Source organism: Protomyctophum bolini (genome assembly GCF_963924005.1).
Source record: "Protomyctophum bolini genome assembly, chromosome: 12".
Taxonomy (NCBI): Eukaryota; Metazoa; Chordata; class Actinopteri; order Myctophiformes; family Myctophidae; genus Protomyctophum; species Protomyctophum bolini.
In genome coordinates, this window is record NC_137873.1 from 25,537,516 (window position 1) to 25,558,303 (window position 20,788).

Consider the following 20,788-nt stretch of genomic DNA (forward strand, 5'->3'; position numbering starts at 1 on the left):
GAAAGGTTGGTGGGAAATTTGGTATTTGGTTGTTCCAGAACAATAAAAAACAAAATTAACTAGCCTTCCTCAAACCCATTAGTTCTCAACGTGGAGTCCAGGGACCCCCAGAGTTCCTTGCGGGGGTTTCAGGGGGGACCCCAGCTAAATGACTGATAGTTAGGAACCAAATGGACCCTCAGAGAGTGGACAAATGGAACCCATGGGGTCCGCTCATAATCAGACAGTTAGGTTAGTGTGAGGTTAGGGATAGGGTTAGTTATAATGGGGTCATGCGGAACAACAGGAATAATCGGAATGATGGGCTGTCAGAATAATGACATAGCACTGAGAGATCTATCTGTCAGTCCCTTTTATACCCATATATGGAGATCCCTGATGTCATACTGTATATGGGCATGCAGCATGCTTCCACCCCATGCCTACCTGTCTGGGGCTGGCCCTTTCCCAGTAGGGGAAGTGATTGCGAACGCAGTGATTGCGAAATCAGTGAGCACTTACTATGAGACCTAGCAGATCATGTCTGTCTGTGTGTCCGTGTGTCCCCCCTTTGTGCCCATATATGGAGCTGAGTGATTTGTTTGTGATTGATGCAACACACTCCATATTTGGACGTATAGCTGCTTTGGGGACTCCTTATATGGTTATGGCTAAGTTAAAAACTTAACTTAAAAAAAACTTAACTTAAAAAAATAATAACTTAAAAATAAATCTTAAAAAACCCCAAATATGTACGAGCTGCGTTCGCTTCCCGCGTTTGCGCGTCTTACTGGTTAGCAGAGTGGGGCAGGTCGTCAGCCACTGGGCTTTAACTGGGGGTGATTAGGGCAACCCTGTATAGAGCGTTGCAGTCCCGCCCCCCCTGAGAGACCCGGAAAAGAAATCCCCGTTAATTTTCCTCATAGACTTTTCAGAAAGTTATTTATTTAAAGACGTTTACGCCGCGGACAAAGCCAACTCTTGTCGTGACAAATCATGACAATAAACACACAGTTTTGGGCCAAACAAAGAATTAGAAATTAGAAAAAAACACATTTTTGTTGTTTTTCTTCTTTGTAATTATTTGTTTGGTCCAAAATATTGTGTTTGTTGTCATGATTTGTCACGACTCGAGTTGGCTTCGTACGACGCTTAGGTCTTTAAATAAATACTTTTTGAAAAATGCATTGGAATTAATTTCCTGGGCCTGGCGTCGTCATGAAAGGGGGCAGGACTGCGACGCTCTATACTGTAAGGCTGGGGAAACTGACATCTCACACTCTCTTCTCCTCTGTTTGGTTTCCTGCCTGTATTTTCAGTTATACACTCCAACTCAGTATTTTTGTGCATTTTACTGATCTGTGGACTCCCTCCTTTGTCTCATACACCAACCGATTTGTGTTTGGGTATAATAACCCTCCATTCATCTACTTTCTTAAAATTACTGTAGCTATATTACATATTATACACACTAACACTAACAGGACTAAGCAGTGCACTTTATCTAAGAGAATGGAAAATAACGAAACTTTAAAAATGGAACTTGCTATCATTTCCGAAGTAAGTCATGCGATATGTTCCCCAAGTGTGACCTCACACTTCCGTCCTTGCTATTAAGGAGGCCATCTTGTAATGATTCCTGTTAAACAATGTGCTACAGTTCAAATACTGTAATTTTACATATATCACATGTATTCACTCTAAACATAATAAGATATCCTGTGTTTTTGTTTTTGACGAGTTAATAACATGGTCCCGTTCAGAAGGCCTCATGGGCAGATGGCCAAATGTTGTAGAAACGAGGAAGGCAGGAGGAACCATGAGATTCTCCCTGCCCACCCCTCTGACATGACATCCAACCCAACGTCTCCTTTGAAGTGGTGATGTAGTACTGCAGTTATTTGGTTTAACATATACCGCCATCGTCGCAGCGGCGCGGGTCTGTGGTCATAAATCCTGCGACTTCAGTGTTATCATGCCATACTGACACGGCGCTCACCCGACAACTGTGTGCGCTCCAGCATTTTATGTCTCTCGTTGCGAAAACAACCTGCTAAATCAAAAACCTATGAATTGGAGCCGACAAACAGTGAATGCCCCTCATTCAACGCATAATCCATGCATTAGCCTTGATGTGAACTACTACCGATGAGTCCGACCCCCATTAAACATCATAACAACCCTAAGAACAATACAGGCCGGATTCACTGCAGAGATGCTGGCGGCTGAGGTTTCCGGTGTGTGTCACAAGGAAATGAAGCCCATAGCAGGGATGCTGTCAGTGTTTTGTCACTGTCTTTGTGAGGACTGACCATCAATCATGGAGCACAGTGACATGGGGGGGCATCCAGTCTGCTCTCTTTTCTCTCAGCCCTCTGCACGTTCCATGTTCACCATCCTCCCTTCCAAAAGGTTTGGGAAAATAGTGGATGCTGTGATTAGGGGGATGGGAAAGAATGAGACCAAACAGGGTGGGAGGTGCAAACGCTGGTAAACAGAACATATTATTTCCTCACGAATGAGGCTCATCTGCTCAAGCTGCCCCATCCAAAAAACACTTCAAGTTCCCCATTGTGCGTCGCAGCTATAGATTATGCTACAGCGATGGACAGAAGCAACCACTCTCCTCATCACCAAAGACCATGGCCTGGTCTGAAGAGTTCTCCTGAAGCCTCCAGACCAAGACCTTTGGGAGTCCTCAACAATAAGCCTTCTATGGTGTGGTGAAACTGACAGCATGGTCCTCCCCCTCCGGCCCATTAAAGCTCTTCCTGGATAAACAAGGGGAAGGTTCTTTATGGAGATGGAGAGGGCCACAAAGAGAGGAGCCATTGAGCCACTCAGGGGCTAGCCTTTGTTTTTGTGTTTCTGGGGCCCTTCTCAAAAGCTGCCCTGATAACGGCGCGTCTATTTTGTCTTTCTAGCGATCCCTCGCTGGCAGTCTGCTCTCTTTTTGGCCAAAACAGAGATGTAAAGTTAATTGACTATCGTTTGCACACGGCAAGGAGTATTCAGTAAGCTGTTTGTTACTGCGTATGTGTCAAAGATTAATTTGAAAAGCATTTGTAACATTAATACAACTAATGTTTACATAGATGCTGTCATTTCCAGCCGACCCTGATGATGCCTTATGCCGAAACATGTAGGTCAACAGCGTTTTTTAACACTTCCTTTTAATGGAATAAAGGATTTTATACTTGAACTGAACAGAGTTGCCTATAACCTTCTTTAAGTTCGCCACCATAATTTTTTTCCGCTGTGATTTTTACAAAGGTATTGAACTTTAAAAGAACTCTTGTCCTGAAACTAAAAAACTCTCTCCAAAGACCACCTGTTTACAGTTTTCAATATTTAAGGACCCACAAAGCGCTTCTTCTTTACATAGGTTGATGCTAGTAGTGATGTTTTGTTCAGTTCTCTTCTTTTAGTAGGCCTAACAAGATTTGAAAGACTTCGGTTTCTAATCCAATGAACGAATCCCTAAAATCGCATGAATAACAAATCAGCAATAACAAACTGGCCATGGATGGTGGTGTTTGCCTGTGGAGGCATCGGCATTTGATGCTGTCAAAGGAAGGCCCCATGCTATTGCTATGTGGTGATGGGTTGCAAGGTTTGTTGATGGTTTGCCAGATTTAGGGCTCCATGCTGTTGGAGCTGCTCTGTCCTGTGAGTCTGAATAAGAGGGCACCTGTGACCTCTGATCCAGATTTCCCTGTGGCCTGCTGTGTGAGCACCATGTTTTGGACACACGCTGGGGCTCTAAGGCCTTTAACTGTCCGCTAAAAGTGGGCAACGGTGTGTCTTGTGGTGCGTCTACACTACACTCCCAGCCGAATGCTGCTGTTAAGCCTATGAGATCCCATGTGCAAACACACACTTCCTGTGTGAAAATAATAGTGGATGCAAATCCCTTTTAATTAGATTTCCAGTTAGCTTTGCGATGCTTGAGGAAAGGATTAGATCTTTTACATTTTAAAATGCGTATTTAAAGCTGGGGAAATCCATGCAATGAAATAAGGTTACTTTGCAGACTGCACGTATAGGCTAATGGCCTATCTATCACAGACAAAGGTACTAGGTAGTGGAGGTGTCGTCTTAAGTTCCAATCTTCCTATTGTCCTTTCCTTAAGTTCACTATCACACCCTGTGATGTTTTTATAGACGAAATTTCATATACAGTACGTTAACATATATTTGTCAAAAGGATAAAACGAAAAAAAAAGAAAAACTTGAGATATTTCCATTGTTGTGTGCTCATAATATCAGCTGAATTTCTCATCAAGGAAAGCAAACAGGTTTGCACGTGTGGGACAGACCTGGCCCACCTTCCTTGCTGGGCTGGCTGCATGTTGCGCTCATAGTGCTCTCGTGCGACCTCTCATGTTCCTTACCTCATATAAGAGTTATTTATTACCAGTGAGAAAACAGCTTTCGCTGTTGCCGTTTAGTCACTTGCCTATGAGAGACACTGTGGTGCATTCACAGCACCTTTACACAGGTGTGGCGACACTACGGGGATGCACTTGGGTTTTGGGTTGACAAAAAGTGACACTGGGTCCAAAGTAGTATCAAACATATCAGAAATATTTTATTAACAACACATTGAAGATATTTAAGAGCTTTTCAATCATTTCTATACAGCAATACTTACAGTTTGTCACTGCAGGTATCCTTAAAAACAAAAGCAATTGCATGTAAACATAACCAGAGGCCTACAGAAAATATACAAAAATAATACTCTTTTTGTTTACTTGTCCTTTTCCGCCTAAACCTGTTGATTCCCTATAGTACTACCACGGTCTCCACACTGAATCTGAGATGACTGGAGGAGGCACAACAGGTGACATGGCCGACACCAATGCAGGATGACAGTTTTGAAAGCTCAGGGGCGCAAGTGCCGTGCTGGGAATGACGAATGCAAATTGTCCTTCGGTGGTTGGTACAACCTGGAGTCCACCATACAGCTTGACAGCTTCCGGAGAGATGTTCATTACAGGACCACTTTTACAAGGAATTCTGGCCTGTCCGGGTCCGGGTGGCGAAGGGTGTGACGTGTATATGGTCACCTGTCGCTGAGCCGTGAAGTTCACAACATTGATTTGTGACACGCAGGTGGCCAGGTGGCCAAGGAGCCGGGTTCTTATATCTGCGTTCACCCCCTCACACGTGGACAGAAAGCGGGTGACTTCTCCGACACACTCGCTGAACCCTGCTCTGTATTTGCCCATGGCGCCTGGATTCGTGTTTACAGCTGTTGAAAAAAGCGGAACAGATTCCATTATGGTATTGTGTGTCATGATGACTATACATCCATTCAAAATAGTTGTTTAGTAAGGAGGTCTGTGTAATCAATTTTGAGGGGCAACATAGTCTAGGTCACTGGTTCTCAAAGTGGGGTCCAGAGATCCCCAGGGGTCCTGCAAAATTAGGAATAGTTTACACTTAAGCCCGTTTTACTATTCAGCTACCGGTATTCAAAATGACATTGTGAGCTTGTCCCAAATGGGAAAATCTTGTCTTCTGGTCTGTGGCCAAATTCATAATGTTGGGTATATAGGTTTAGTATAGAGAATGTCCTGTAGGAACATGGTGCTAAAGTTGAAGCTTTAACATGCAGTAATTGATTTTTCCATTGCGCAAACTTGTTGCTTGTCAAAAGGAATAGCCTATACATACATTGTTGTACGATGTGTGCGGATTTTATTTATTTATTTATTTTATTATTTTATGATCAACACTTATTGAGTTTTACAAATAAACATGTAATTATTCACAATAGAAATCTGAGTAAGATATTTTTGACCTGTGGCTGTGACACCGTCATACAATGAAGCATAAATCAGGCTTAGCTTAGCTACAGTATATATATATATATATATATATATATATATATATATATATATATATATAATTATGTTATTATTATTTTAATCATGCAATGTGTGTGTATTCAGTTAGCTACACAGTACATACCAGTCATTTGGAGTCGCTGCAGGTTCCTGAGGTGCTTAACTGTCATCTCCAGGATGTCTGCTTTCTCCAGTTTGGAATGTCTTGAGCTCTATAGTTAAGAAAATATGATGTAGTTCCTAAATTAGATGACACACTGTTTGATAAACAAATGATCACATCTCTAGTTAAGAAAATATGATGTTGTTCCTAAATTAGATGACACACTGTTTGATAAACAAATTATCACTTCTCTATAGTTAAGAAAATATGATTTAGTTCCTAAATTAGATGACACACTGTTTGATAAACAAATTATCACATCTCTATAGTTAAGAAAATATGATTTAGTTCCTAAATTAGATGACACACTGTTTGATAAACAAATTATCACATCTCTAAGAAAATATGATTTAGTTCCTAAATTAGATGACACACTGTTTGATAGACAAATTATCACATCTCTAAGAAAATATGATTTAGTTCCTAAATTAGACACTGTTTGATAAACAAATGATCACATATAGCCTACTCTCATAAGATCAGCAATAACATGATAACATGAGACATTTTGATGAAGTCCCACATGTGTTAGGGAACTTTAAAAGGTTCCTTAATAATAATAATAAAATAATTCCATGAATTCAATGGAATTTTGGCCATATTACTCACGTCTTTCTTAAGTGCATCCAGGATGAGTGTCTTTAGCTGGCCCAGGCTCTCATTGATGCGCGCACGTCTCCTTTTTTCCATAATTGGTTTGGAAGACTTTAAAGAGAGAGAAAACAAGTCCTTAAAGATCGGAGGTTTTCATATTTAATTTAAATAACAACGGAAAGACAGCTGTAATAGACTGACAGTCAGTCTATTACAGCTGTCTATTATCTATCTATCTATCTATTATAGGCTATTAGAAATATACCTTTCTATTCTCAGATGTAGTCCTGGCTTTCTCCGGTGTTGAGTCGAGGCTGGCCGGAGTGGCAGCGACGGAAGATGGGGACGTCCTTTCAAAAGTATCGGCCGGCATCTTCCAAGTTTAAGCCGAAAGAATAACGGGTGCGTGACAAAAAAATGTTGCCAATAATTATTTCAGATAGCAGTGCAGGCTATCTCCTGAGTTTTGAACCCCTCAAAAAATAACAAAAACAGACACCCAGTAAGTAGCCTAACCATGTGCGCAAAAATACTCCTTTCAAAGTTTATATAGTAGGCTGATCTGTCAGTAAGTAGACTCAACTACGCAAATTCACCTCCGGTCTTATTTATAGAGGCTGTGCCCCGCACGCGAATGGCTCGTGTGGACACTCTCTATGTAACTTTCTACCAATGGGGCGGCGGCACCACGCTGCTGCTGCTGATGGTGGGGGCATTTTATCCAAGTGTCAGGAAATAAAGAATCTAAAGATAGGATAATAATGCAAACACAATACGGGCATACACAGACACTAATTGGTTATAGCCTACACATCACTAAATAAAATAGAATCGTGAAATTCCAACAGTTCTGTGTTTTAGGAAATGTTTATTCAGGGGATTTAGGCTACACATGAAAAACATAAATCAATCGAGTGTTATTTATTGGATTATCAAACCCAAGCACAAAATAACAGAAAACAAGAAAAAAAAAATCTTCCATAATAATAAAACAGATTATTAACAAATTATAGATAGATCAGTGGTTCTCAAAGTGGGGTCCGGGGACCCCCAGGGGTCCTTGAGGGGGTTCCAGGCAGGGGGTCCCTGACTAAATAGTAGACTATACTATAGTCTACTATTTTATACTATAGTCTACTATTTTAATGCTATAGTCACTATAGCATTAAAATCTATTCAACCACTTTAAACATATCTATAGGCTACTGTACATAGGCTATTTGAAAATAATCAATCTACAACCTCACAGCAATGTGACATTTGTTAGCTTGTAGATTGGCTATAAAAAAAATAGACACATCTTGTACAGGGGTCCCAAAACATTTTCAAATGGGGGTCTGTGGCCATATTAATCTGGGGGTCCTTGACACGGTACAGGTACCGTCGCCCATAATCCATCTCGCCCTCGTTTCCCTCGTTTTTTCCTTGACATGAAAAGGTTTGAGAACCGCTGCACTAGATTTTTACATTAACAGAACAGTTAACTTGTTTGGATTCTTCTTTATTCTTATTCTTGAGCCAAACACAGCCTCTGATCTATTTAATAACAATAACAACACAACAGTGTCACCATAGAAATCCTTAAAAGACCATCATTTATAATTAAATAAATCCAAATTCACTTTCATAATAAAATAAAAAAAGATATCAGGAGCACAGGAGTCCTGCTGATATCTTGACTACTGCATTATTTTTTACTCCACTCAGGAAACCAGATGAATCATGCCAGTGCAAAAATAATACAAGAAAAGCCCTCAGCTCAGTGATATTAGTCTGGCCATGCCAGGCTAATGAGGATATGGTTGTTGTCTGTTCATCCTTGTTACTTTTCTGTTCCCTTTAGATAGGCGTTGATGTGCTATGTTTGGATCTATAGAGTGTGATGGACATGAATATTGTAAGAATTCAGCTCTGGTCTTGGGTTCTGGTGGTGTCGACAGTAAAACATCCACGCTGTTCACTGTCTCTGAGATTTTTGTCCCTTCCTCTTAACGGTGCCGGAGATTAGTTGTACACAGACGGACGGACATACACTCACGGACAGACGGATGGACTGACACACAAACATGCAACGGAGTGCAAAACATACTCTCTCCCCATGCCTTCGGCCTGGTGGAGAGTTGGAGACAAAAAAGTTTATTCTTAACCCGGTCGATGCCAAATTTCGCACACACTCCCTGGATGCCAACGATGAAACTCTGCCCAAAATTTTCCAGAACGGCCTGTTATAGCGCCATCATATGTGTGTATGTGTGTGTGTGTGTGTGTGTGCATGTGTGTGTGTGTGTGTGTGTGTGTATGTACGTACAGTATGTATGTATGTTTAGAGTACCAACAGGTGTCAAAGTGGCGCTGTTAAGCTTCATGATGGGAAGCTGAGTTTTTAGCAGCCATTAAGTGATTTCGGGTGTGACAGTACAGTACAGTACAGTACAGTACAGTACAGTACAGTACAGTACAGTACAGTACAGTACAGTACAGTACAGGGACCCCCACAGTCGGTCTCTGTCATTTCTCAACCGTTTTGAACACGGAGCGGCTTGCCGGAAACCGGGCCGGCACCCTGGCTGCGTCTGGAAATTCCGGGGAACCCCTGGGTACCCCCACACAGAGTATTTTGATTTTTTTTTTTAAGTTAGCCAATCTACTTACAAGCTCACAACGTGTCGATGTAGATCAGCTAGTTGAACAATTTTAAAATGTTTTCAAAATAGTAAAAAGAGGTTTAGAGATAAGGAGTATAGCATGCAGAATTAGGCCCCCCTGCTGTTCATGTCTCCTCATCAGTTCAGTAACCTCCTGCTTCACATCGGATCAGTTCCCTCAGTTCCCTTGTACAGTACATGAAAATAAAATAAAATACAGTAAAACTCTATGGAGGTGGAAGGTGATTTTAAATGTTTTATGTAATTTTTCTGTGCTGCTATTTGAACTGTGACAGTACTTTCAGTCGGAAGTCTACTGTTCTCTTAATCTCTTTATATAATCACCAATCTTCCACCCTAAATCACATATTTTACACAGTCACAAACAGTGTCCAAGTCCATACAGTGACAGCAATTAATGTCCTTGTTTGTCTATTTGTCTTTGTGAGTGGGCGTTTGTGTGGGTGTAGGCATGCACGGCTCCAGCTTCCAGCTTGGCACACCTGCTTGCAGTTTCCCTCATCACCCCCACCTGCCTGCCATTAGCTCATCAACCTCCACAGTATATACCTAAACCCTGGTTTTCAAATCACTTACTACCAGATTGTTTCACAGACAGCCGCATGTTGTGGTTTTGCTTCCAGCCAGTTTTTTTTTTTTTTTAAAGGCTTCTAAATCCTATGTTTCTATGTCAGTGGTGCTCAACCTTTTCCATGTCAAGGACCTCCAGAATTATCTGTATTTGGCCGCTGCCCCCCTACCATCTGAAAATACCGGTATGTAGTTCCAGCGAAGATTTGTGCCACATGATCATGATATTGTCTTTTAGCATATTACAAGCTCGTAGTAACAAACAATTGACTTATATCCAACTTATGAAAATGTTTGTTACAGTACCTTATTCTTTTCTATCTCTCTACTCTTGCCTGTATTTCACGGTTACATTTCTGCTATGTCAGCTATGACAATTGAATTTCGCTCAGAATCAGTAAAGGTCTAATTTTTCAAGACGGATTGATTTTGATATCCACCCATCCAATCCATCTATTTAATAAAAAGCCAAAGCCTTCTCTGGCCTGGCTTGGTGGAGCAGAGATGGGCCTGTTTTCTGTGTTGTAGCTGTCAAGCTGTACTAACGGAGAGTTGATGACTACAAGTATATATCTTCTTCCTAAAAGGACTTTCAAATTAGGACAGCTTGCAATGACATGCATAAGATCTGGTCAGCCCAGCTTAGTAAGATGTTCAAACGTCAAAGTAAAAATATTTAGGACGACCGTTGAGCCGATTCTACTCTATGGCTCTCAGAAACGGTTGGATGGCACTTACACCCGCCTTCTAATGAGAGCACAAAATCTGTCTTGGAAGAGCTACCCAATCGACTAATCTCATATGGCAACCTTCCCCATGTTTCTTCACTAGTCCGATCCAGAAGAACACAGTTTGCCGGCCATTGTTACAGAGCTGACAATGAGGTTATATCTTCCTTCTTCTCTGGAATCCTGCCTCAAAGCAGACCAGAGGTAGAAAACTGTCGTTCCCTGATGTCATCGCTAGGGACACATGCATCAGTAAGCAGGAACTGGAGATGGCAATGAAGGACCGGAAAGTCTGGAATGGCATTGTGAAATCCATGATCTCGACCGCGGTCAAAAAATGATGATGAGCAGAGAGTTGTGTACAAATGTAATGTGCCCTGGCCTTCCAAAAATACTGTACAGTACTGTACATGCATGTCAAATTGTCCTTGAGCATCACACTTAACTCCCAACCGCCCTCATCATAATCCATCTGAGCAGCCATCATCTGAATGAAGCTGAAACTAAATTTCCCCTTGGCTTCATCCACCTTGACATCTATCAACCCTGACACCGCAGGTCCCTCTCTGTCTGTTATTTGAACTGCAACTTAAATAATAGACAATATCAAAAGACATCATAAGTAATTGTTTTTGCACCTACTGTATGGTTCCTTGAGGCATATTGAAATATAGTGTAGTATTAACCTTTACTGTATATGTTAGTAGTTCTCAGCATACATTTTTGAGGTGTCCAGCTTTCCGGGTTTGTGTAAACACAAACATTGGCTTGTGATTGGCTGTTCACCCCAGATAAAAGTGAGGGCAGACCAAGCCCCCAGTGGGGCTCTCCAGCGGTGAAGCACTCGGCCCTAGTGGTTGGAGCGTGAACTGCAGGCAGACCCGTGGATTCATGACGAGGAAACCCTGTGCAGCTGGTCTTTAACATTGAGCGCTCGTTTGCACTTCCGCTTTTGACCACCAAAATTTGGTGGTGGTCAAATGCGGAAGTATTTAGCGGGAGGGCGGGGCTGTCGCTCCGGTTCAGTCTCTATCCTTTTATTACTCTATGCCGGGGCAGACAAGTGAAGACAGAAAAGTGAGAATTCAAATTGTGATTGGCCAGAATGAGATGATTTATGGTGATAAGAGCGCCCCCCACCCCTCACTTCACACGGGTGTGATTTTTAAACATCATCTTGTTATCTTGTTTCATGTTGAAACAGTGGTTCTGTGGCTGAGTGGTTCTTGGTTCATTGATGTCTGACTGACATCTGTGTCTCATTGCGCTCCAGAGAGCTCCCATGTCCCTGTGGTACAGGTTTATCACCAGAGCAACGACTCTATCTATCCTCCTTGATAGACTTCAGACGCCGTCCCTAAAGCTCACCCGGCCTCAGAGGTGAAATGACCCCAGAAGCCAGGTCAAGGTTTTGCCTCCAATAGAGTTTCGTCTTGGTTTCAAGAGAGGAGTGCACAAGTGGCTCCCTGGTTAGCCAACCAAAAAACAGAACAGGAGTTTTAGCTTAATCAGGGATGTCATATTTCTAATTCTAAACATGTACACTAAACATGGTTAACCATATTGTGATGTCATATTTTTAACATTGCAGTGCATATCACAAGACGTGGGGTGTATACGTAGAATACCCCTTAATTTAACATGCCACTTGTTTTGAAGTTAATATTAGAGATTTTGTGGCAGCCTGCAACACTGGACTTTATACTGTATGTTAGCTCTGGATAGAGTAAGCTCAGCTGTTACTACTTCTTTACTGCATCATTTATTTGTACAGATCACTGTGTAATATGGTTAATTAACCTGCTAAATGTTTAGGTTTTCATGTAACACAGTGTTTTTTTCTTCTTTTTCATGCACATATGAGAGGAAGTCTGGTAGCACCCAATAACACATAATAACATGCCTTATCAATTATTTGCTGTTCTCGAACAGAGGACCATTTATTGTGGACACCGGACAGTGATGTAGGGCTATGGTTTTTACGGCACACTCCTGGTCGGTTATCAGTGTGGGAACCAAGGGACAGATGAGAGCACAGCTATATTGTCAGTGGAAGGGCTAGGATGCTATCAAAGGCTAACATATGTCTGGTAGCCACTAACTGGCGACGTTCCTAGGAGGAGGGAATTTATGTGTTGTTGTGGATTAGAATGGCCATTACCCCTGGGAATATGTTAACTAAAATATACTGCAGTCAGTGCTCACTTCAACTCATGTGATCACAGCAGGACAGGAGTCAAATCAACTCCCTTGAGGAGGGTGTTCGAGTAGAAGTAGATGATAAATATAACACAGATGAATATAATCCACAAACAATCCTGCAATGTCCAGATAACAACTGTACAGTGGATACTGTAGGTTGCACATATAAGGGGTTGCTCGACAGCCCAAAGCAAATCTGAAATGTTAATTTAACTCAGAAAGACTAACCCTAACCCTAATGGACCCATAAGGGTCCATTATTGGGTCCATTACCCAAATGGTCCTAAAGGGGGTCATTTGGGCCTGTCCAACCATGTCGTCACCTCGGCGGACAGCACTGCGCTCCATCACATCGTCAAAGCAAGCTGGGCAGCGAAATGACCAACCTCATCATCAAATACAGGGAAAGTTCCCTTTCAAGCGCCAGTATGAAAACATCCCTGGCCAGATGGGGAGGGGATCACTTAAACATCTCACCCAGGGATCCGCTCACTCCGTACGCCTCTCTCTTGCCTTTGAATTCCCCTTTAAAGAGGGAATTGGGGGAGCCCATAGCAACTCCCAACCCGGAGCCCAGCCCGCTCTTTTGTCCCCCTCCCCAACAGCAGTTTCTGCTCCAGAAGCCTTAGACAAGGCCTCCATTAATTGCGGGCCTGTGTGGAATACACGTCGCACAATGGACCCAACAGAGGGTCCGTCCCCCAGACAAGGCTGGAAACAAGTGGTACAGGAATCCGGCAGAATAGATTTGTCCTGGCTGATGTCACTGAATACATTTACCTACCTCAGAGCACATTCACTCTGCGCTTTGTTTTATTTGGACAAAAAAAAAGAGGGGGGGTGGGGGGGGGGGTTGGGTAGTGGTATCAATGGAATTGAGGAGGAGGGGAGAGGCAGGCTGAAGGATGGGAAATAACTGGTTGTCGTGACAACACATTGAATCGAAAATATGGTTGAATTTACTGGAGGCATGGATGTAAAAGGGTAGAGGGCATAAGATTAAACCTTGTGCAAGATAAGAGGCTGCAGACTGAGGCTTGTGTTTTTTTCAGCTTATTCAACAGTGTTTATACGGCAATGAAGAAATAGAAAAAAGAGCTGGGAGATTAGGAGACTCATCTCAGCTCATGTTTGTCAACAATCTTGCACAGTCTTTGCGTTGGTTTATTTCAAGTCAGTAAACCTAGACAATGGTGTTGCCTTATAAGGCTAATTCGCTTTGTCGGAACGGCAAAAACAATGTATTTCAACTGTTCAAAGCAAAGTAAAATGTGTCTTTATCATGAAGCTGAGGCGCAGAAAGGGGAACTGTAGCAACTGGTAGTTTCTCTATAGGACCATAACAACTTGCCATCTGTCATCTAACGTGGGCTCTTTCTTAAAAAGCCACCATTTAGATATTCAACTTTGAGGCAAAAGCAATGAGATTGAAGTCTTATTGAACTCCAGGTCTCGTCTTTGAAAAGGAATCGCCTGGCCATCGCTTTATCCCTCATCAAATTGAAAAACGCTTTTACAGACTCTAAGAGAGGCCTCACATTTAATTTTTAAAACCCAGACATGAAAGTGTTTCTAAACCACATTCAGCAGTGCTAATGCTTTAAAGCGCTAGTTAACATGTAGATTATATGCATTTCAGTGCATTGTCAAAGTATCTAAGTGTATTTACATGTTAATATGTCCAAGGATACCATTGCTTTGAAAAGGTATTGGGAGGGGTTGGTTAACTATGATGTTTCACTCAGTAGACCATGGGAATGTGATTTCTTTGTGTGTTCAAGGTTCAAACACATTCCTGTAAGGCTATGGATATTATAAGCATCGCATTCGCTTTACTACGTGAACCAACTTCTTAACATGTTGATTATGGCTGTTTAAAAGTGAACATATACAGAGGGAGAGGGTGGTGTATATATTCAACTAAGACATAATCTGGAAGTTCAGTCTTTCTTTGTCAGCCTTCACAAACTTTATAGAGATTTGGTTCTTATCTAAATGTGACTATGTGTTACTTATACATTGAATAAGAATGAGTACAGCAGATAGTATGCAGATAGGTAGCAAAAACCTGAAAATTGATAATGTACAATACTGGATTTTGGGTCTACCACCCAATGACAATAAGTCATTGTGTCTAACCAATGACCAATGCAGTGCTTGTCCGAGTCCATATTCATGAGTGTGTTTGCGTTGGGATTTATCAATGTGAAGATGTCCGATTCTTGCCACTCAAGACACCCGTTCTTTACCGGTTTTTCTAAACAGATCACAGTTGTTATTACTCTCTTCACTTGTATTAATGTGCTATGAATTGTTATCTAGTAGTGATTGTGTTTGTTTTATTGTTTTGTTGGACTGCAAGTCTGAAAAACCGCGGGAAATGTGTCACGCCCTTCTTTCTACGGCAAAGTTTTATGTGGTGTGACAAAGTCAACCCGGAACAAACCCAAAAAGCCTGCAGTGCTTGTCCGAGTCCATATTCATGAGTGTGTTTGCGTTGGGATTTATGAATGTGAAGATGTCCCATTCTTGCCACTCAAGATGACTCACAAGACCCCGTTTTGGCCACTTACGCAGTGAAAGCAGCCTGTGGGGAATGCCCTTTCAGTGCTTGAGGACCTCTGGCTGAGTCCCCTTCACGCTGGAGATCAGCCTCACATGGGGGATTTTTTTTTCCAGGGGATGGCGAGCTGTCCTGAGGGAAGGCGCGCTTCTTGTTCCCGCGGGCCTCTCTTCTTCACCTGCCGGCTTAGTGCTCATCACTTATGCACATAATCCCTGGTTAGTGCATGTGATCCACTAGCCCAGGCCTCTGGCCCCTTGGCCCCCCTGAGCCTCCACTGCTCACATGCTTGCTGGGTGGCTCCTGGGTGTCCATGGCAACTCTCATCTTCTCATGACAGTTAGCCCTCAGTCGTGGCTCTAAGTCCCCCTTCAGTCTCTGGTCGTCTTTTTTCTGTCTCCTAAAGCCCTCCTCTATTTGTCTGTTTCTCTATCTATGGATCAATCTCTCTCTCTCTCTCCTATTCTCCCTCAAAGATCACTGTTTGGCTGTTCCCATACTTTGCCAAAGCCGAGCCTGAGAAACTGGTAAATACTCAATCAGCTGTGCGCCATACTATGCCATCGTCCTCAGAGAACACCACAAAACAGCATCAGCGCTACTTTCAGTCTAAACTACGAGATTATATCTCCATTTCTGCAGAGTGTTTAAATGGTATGGCCAATGAAGGCCTGACCTCATTTCATTGTGAGTTTGACATGTAAAATGAGATTGTAAGACACACTGGCAAACTTCTATTCAGTGTGTGGTCACTCCAGGCCTCTGAGCACAGATCACGTTACCCCAGCGCAACCCTGCAGCCCTAACCATTAGTATGCTTAAAGAGACGGATCCTGTGCGGGCCCTCTGGGAGAGAGAGAGGCAACGCCGTAGCACTGTGTGGCCCCAGACTAACAAGTGTCACTGCGATATGAGCTGGTCCTCCCCCTGTGTGAACGGCATGTGAGAGGCGGCTCCATCCCTGCCCCTGCCACCTCAGCACAAGGCCCTCCATTGACTTCTAACCTGTCGAGGGACCGGGGGACACAAAGAGCTCCTGGGCGGGGCCCGTCCCTCCAACAAGCCTGTGAACAAACGCTAACACGGCTGCAACTGTCCACCCCCTGAATCACTGAATTTATTGACCAACCACGGAGCCCATTCAGGACGGGAAGGCCCTGATAACAGGAGGGGACAGGGATGCCATAAAGGAGCATGGACGAAGCTCATGCTAAGGGGACAGGAAGGAGGAGCGAGGCTTTGTGTCCGTCTGCTTGCCCACAGACCTCAGCAGGCCTTTTACCAGACATGGAGGCCTTTGTGTCATCCATACAATGAAGCCAACCGTAAGTGAGCAGCAGGTCGGCCTTGTGGCCGGACTATCAATCAGAGCAATGGCCTTATGACTGTCCAATAACTCCAAACAGTGTTGCAGGAGACAGACTTGCATGCAAACTCCGTGAAGGAGAAGCTGTGTGTGCAAGTATGTGTGTGCGAGCAGTGTTTCTCAAGCTTTTTATTTATTTATTTCAATGACCCCCAGTTTGATATGCATTAATGGCCTACTGGCCCCCATTTGACACAATATTCGTAAATATGGGACTCCAATATACAACCCCCAGTGTGTGCATGTGCATGCGACGTGACCGTGCGTGTGTTTGGAGATGTTGAGGTCGCATTCAGTCTTTGTGAGACAAGAGATGAACTAGTGCCCAAATGTTTCCAACAGAGTCTGGTGCCAACTCATGAGAGAATGAGTTATAGTGGCAAAAACTAAACTCCACTGTCTGCCGGTAATTCTGCAGGCCTGAAGTCTGAGCCAGGCCGAAGGCTTTGTGGAAACCATTGGAAGTAAAGAATCCAACAACAAAGGGCGTGTGTGTATTCCATAGGCACAAACCTCAAAAGTACAGGACTCGGACAATAAAACGTATGGGTCAAAGAGAAAGCAGCCGAGTCTAAAATGTTTGAAATAGCACAAAGTCTGAGCGCAAGCTTGAGAAAGGCTTTCTCGCAGGGTAGCTGGCTGTGAGAAAGAAAGGCTGTGTTTTGGGTTCTTTATGTTGTTCTGCCCTCTTCCATCTGCTGCTCCATCAATACAAAAGGAATACAGCGGCAAGAACACAAGAACCCATATTGCTTTGTGGAGAGGCAACACTGTCTCGAAAACTACATCGCAAACACGGACCGAAGGCAACACGTCCTTCCTCCTAACACATCACTGTTTACCAAAAAGATGATCCGCACGCGCAGAATACGGACGCACCATCAATTCATGACACCTCGTCATCTTCTCATCATGAATATTCCTGAAACAGGCTCTTCTCTCATCTGTGGGAGATTCCTTTCACTGGCACAGCCAAGGACCCCCTTTCTCTTATTCACAGTCCACGTTAAATCCACCCATTCACTGCCTGTAGGCCCTGATCTCCACATGAAATGATACCCCTCTTTCTCCTCCACTCTCGTGCCTTTAAGCACCCATATGCCAGGCAGCGAGGAGGCTGGGAAAGCCCATAATTGATCAGTGAGTATAGACTGAAAAAGTGTGACCATGGGTCAGCCCCCCACGAAGAACGCAAGAGTGGCTTAATACGCAAATTTATTGAGAAATGTAATGGAAATCACACTGATTTACTGAGAAATGTAATGGAAGTTGTACAGGGCAAACACAGGGAAGTTTGTTGATATATAAATAGTCTACTGTAAGTGGTGGATTTGAGTCAGTCTGTTGGACGGTAAGGGAACTTCAAAGAGATACTGTATTACAAGTACCCTCAATGCAACAAAGTTTTGTAATGTTTTTGCACTAATGATGTTAATGTTCCACTGCTTATTATTACAGTTGCATCAGTCTGTAAGATTTCCAACGAAATAATTGACATTATAATAATCAAATGAAGTTGAAACTGAACATAAAATTATAAAAAGTTATAGACACAGTATAAGGTAAATCTTTTGAAAATGATTGCCTTTAATCAAAGCAGCATTACAGGTCATGTGCAATAGTTTAATGGTGTTAATTGGTATGATTTCAGTTAAGCAATCAATACACATGTTTAGTTCATACTGATTCACATTTAGCAGTTTTCTTTAAATATTATTTTCACTGGGAATATGGTTTGTTGGAACATTCCCTTTCTTATCCGCGCACGCGCGCGCGCGCGCACACACACACACACACACACACACACACACACACACACACACACACACACACACACACACACACAGGCACCAGTTTAGATTTTCTTTTCTCTTCCACGGGAAGAAGCTCAGTCATTAGAATGCTAGGCCCGTTCTAATAGACACGTACAAGAATAATGCCTTATTTATACACCATTGCACGATGCCGTCGCTGGTCCACATCAGAGCCTGAGGTGTTCTTTTATCAAACATCATTTTAATCGTGCGACGCTCGTCGTGCAAAATGCTGTATGAATCAAGATTAAAATGGAACGTTTTCAGTTGCTGGAAACTATAAACAGTACCAGTCATGTTAAAAAACAACAACAAAGAAATACAAAAAGATAAAATTCCATCCTGCTAACAGATAAAAACATATTTGTTTTGCTCCAATATCATCCTGAACAAGAGAACCCTCCCTTTCCTTTCTCTAAATATCTTTTAGCAGCAGTAATTAAGACACTGTGAAACACTGTTAGTGGAATACTGGTCAAACCTGTTTAGACTTTAAAAGCCTGACCACTTTGAACCTGGTCAAACTCGTTCAGACTTTCAGTCCAATACTAGTGAAAATTAAAAATGTTTGCCATGCAACACCACCATTATGATAAAGTCTAAAATTGGGATTAAGTGGTTAAACAGTTCATCAATCCCTCACAAACAGTGTTCATTTTGAGGTTAGTCTAACAATAATAAAGACATGACACAAATACTTCAAACACTTATTACAATCATTATGCCCGGGTCTGCTGGCATCACAATGTCAGGATCTGTTCCAAGGTCTAATTAATGCTTTGTTGCTTGATGGAAAAGTCTGATAGTCAACTGAAAAAGTGTAGAGTGACAGTGTCGTTTGACGAAGTATAAATTGGCTCAGACAGCAAAACCTGCATGTTGTTCTTGTGGTCACAAAGTGAAATCACTCGAGGACATACATTTTCTTTCACAATGACATACAGTGAATGTTGAAAGTATAGAGTTTTCATTTGTCAAATACCATTTACATACAAGCACAATGTGCAGAAAGATTTTTTTTCCCGACAAACCTTCACGCAGAGTGTGAACACAGCCAAGCAATTCAAGTTTCAGTAGTGTGATGCTAGTATCTTTAAGATCTAGTTATTGATACGAACGCTGAGTGATCGTGTTGTGACTTGAACACTGCCGCTCATGAATTGCATCATGGGAAATTAAGTACAGTAATTCAGCAAATGGAAGCTCTTGCAGTTATCCACGTAGAATAAATCTCAAGCTTTGTTTAAGGCCATGACTGGTCAAAGTTCTTATTTGGTGCTTGGGGTCTGGCTGGCTTATGGTCCCAGGAACATCTACGCAAGATCACGTTACTAGTCTCATCTGAAGTTAGTTGACAACGTCACATTTTGTTAGAGTCCCTGTGATGATGGCTCCGCATTATGATGTTGGTAGACAATGTTTACATTCGGTTAAATGTGGTCAGTTCTGTGGCTCTACGAGCAGCCTTGTCTGCTCTGGGGTCACATGGGGACGGTAACGTTGGTGTGGGGTGTGCTGGCGTAGGTGACAGTGGAAGGTTTGGGTGGCCAGTCCGGGTCATCTTGCAGCTCCAGGGCCAGTTGCATGTAGTGTGTCTTTGGGGTTTTGTTTCTCTGGCAGAACAGCCAGGACGAGAAGGTTGAGCCCCAGCGATGATTAGCTGACTGGGAAGATGAGGATCAATGTAATTTAACTGTTATTATTGACGTCAAAGGAAAAATATGCATGAGTGAATATACAGTAGAATATACTGCATTTACAAATACTGCACTTAGACCTTCCAGAGATAACATGACATGAGGAAAGAATACTAGAGATGACGGATGGCTCTTCTGAATGGTTTGTGTGATTAGAATTCACATGGATCAGTGAGGAAGTGACATGGAAACAGCAAAGCTAGAGTTAAAGTGTAGGCACTTCCCGACCTGATGAGGTGTGTCAGGAGTGCGCCGCCCGGCACCATGCTTGTCTCGGCTGAACACCAGCCTCCATAAGATGATATCAAGGACCAACGTCTGAGAGAGAAGATGTCGGTCAATCATAAAACAGCAGCAGATGATTGGATTGTAACAGACATGAACCACCACCGGCCAGAAACAAACAGAAAATCATAAAAATAAAACACTCCACATCAAACCGGTTCGGTTTGATTGGCTATTGTTGAAAGGTGATTCATTGGCACTGATTGATTAGATATGAGCGATCACATTCTGTAAATAAATGAAAGATTGACTATTGATTGATTGTAAACAACATAAACCTCACGAGGATGTTGCGTGCCAAAAATAACT

General features: G+C 42.6%; 2 protein-coding genes across 3 annotated transcripts in view; both read right to left on the reverse strand.

Moving 5' to 3' along the window:
• Positions 1 to 3,614: 3,614 nt before the first annotated feature.
• Positions 3,615 to 6,961, reverse strand: LOC308326177 (transcription factor HES-1-B-like; the record flags this gene model as incomplete). Its single annotated transcript, XM_080778986.1, has 6 exons — positions 3,615 to 3,761; positions 4,276 to 4,368; positions 4,791 to 5,233; positions 5,956 to 6,043; positions 6,604 to 6,699; positions 6,854 to 6,961. The coding sequence occupies 6 exons, from the start codon at positions 6,959 to 6,961 to the stop codon at positions 3,615 to 3,617; spliced, it is 975 nt and encodes a 324-aa protein (XP_080635112.1).
• An 11,324-nt stretch (positions 6,962 to 18,285) lies between these two features.
• The window catches only part of LOC308325725 (polyamine-transporting ATPase 13A3-like), a 33,269-nt gene continuing 30,766 nt past the window's right edge, over positions 18,286 to 20,788 (reverse strand). For both annotated transcript variants that reach the window (XM_080778385.1, XM_080778384.1), the window contains 2 exons: positions 20,423 to 20,512; positions 18,286 to 20,161 (listed from right to left, as the gene is read on the reverse strand). In XM_080778385.1, the coding sequence (XP_080634511.1) occupies positions 19,979 to 20,161; positions 20,423 to 20,512 (273 nt within the window). In that variant the 3' untranslated portion in view covers positions 18,286 to 19,978. The remainder of the gene's footprint in view (positions 20,162 to 20,422; positions 20,513 to 20,788) is intronic.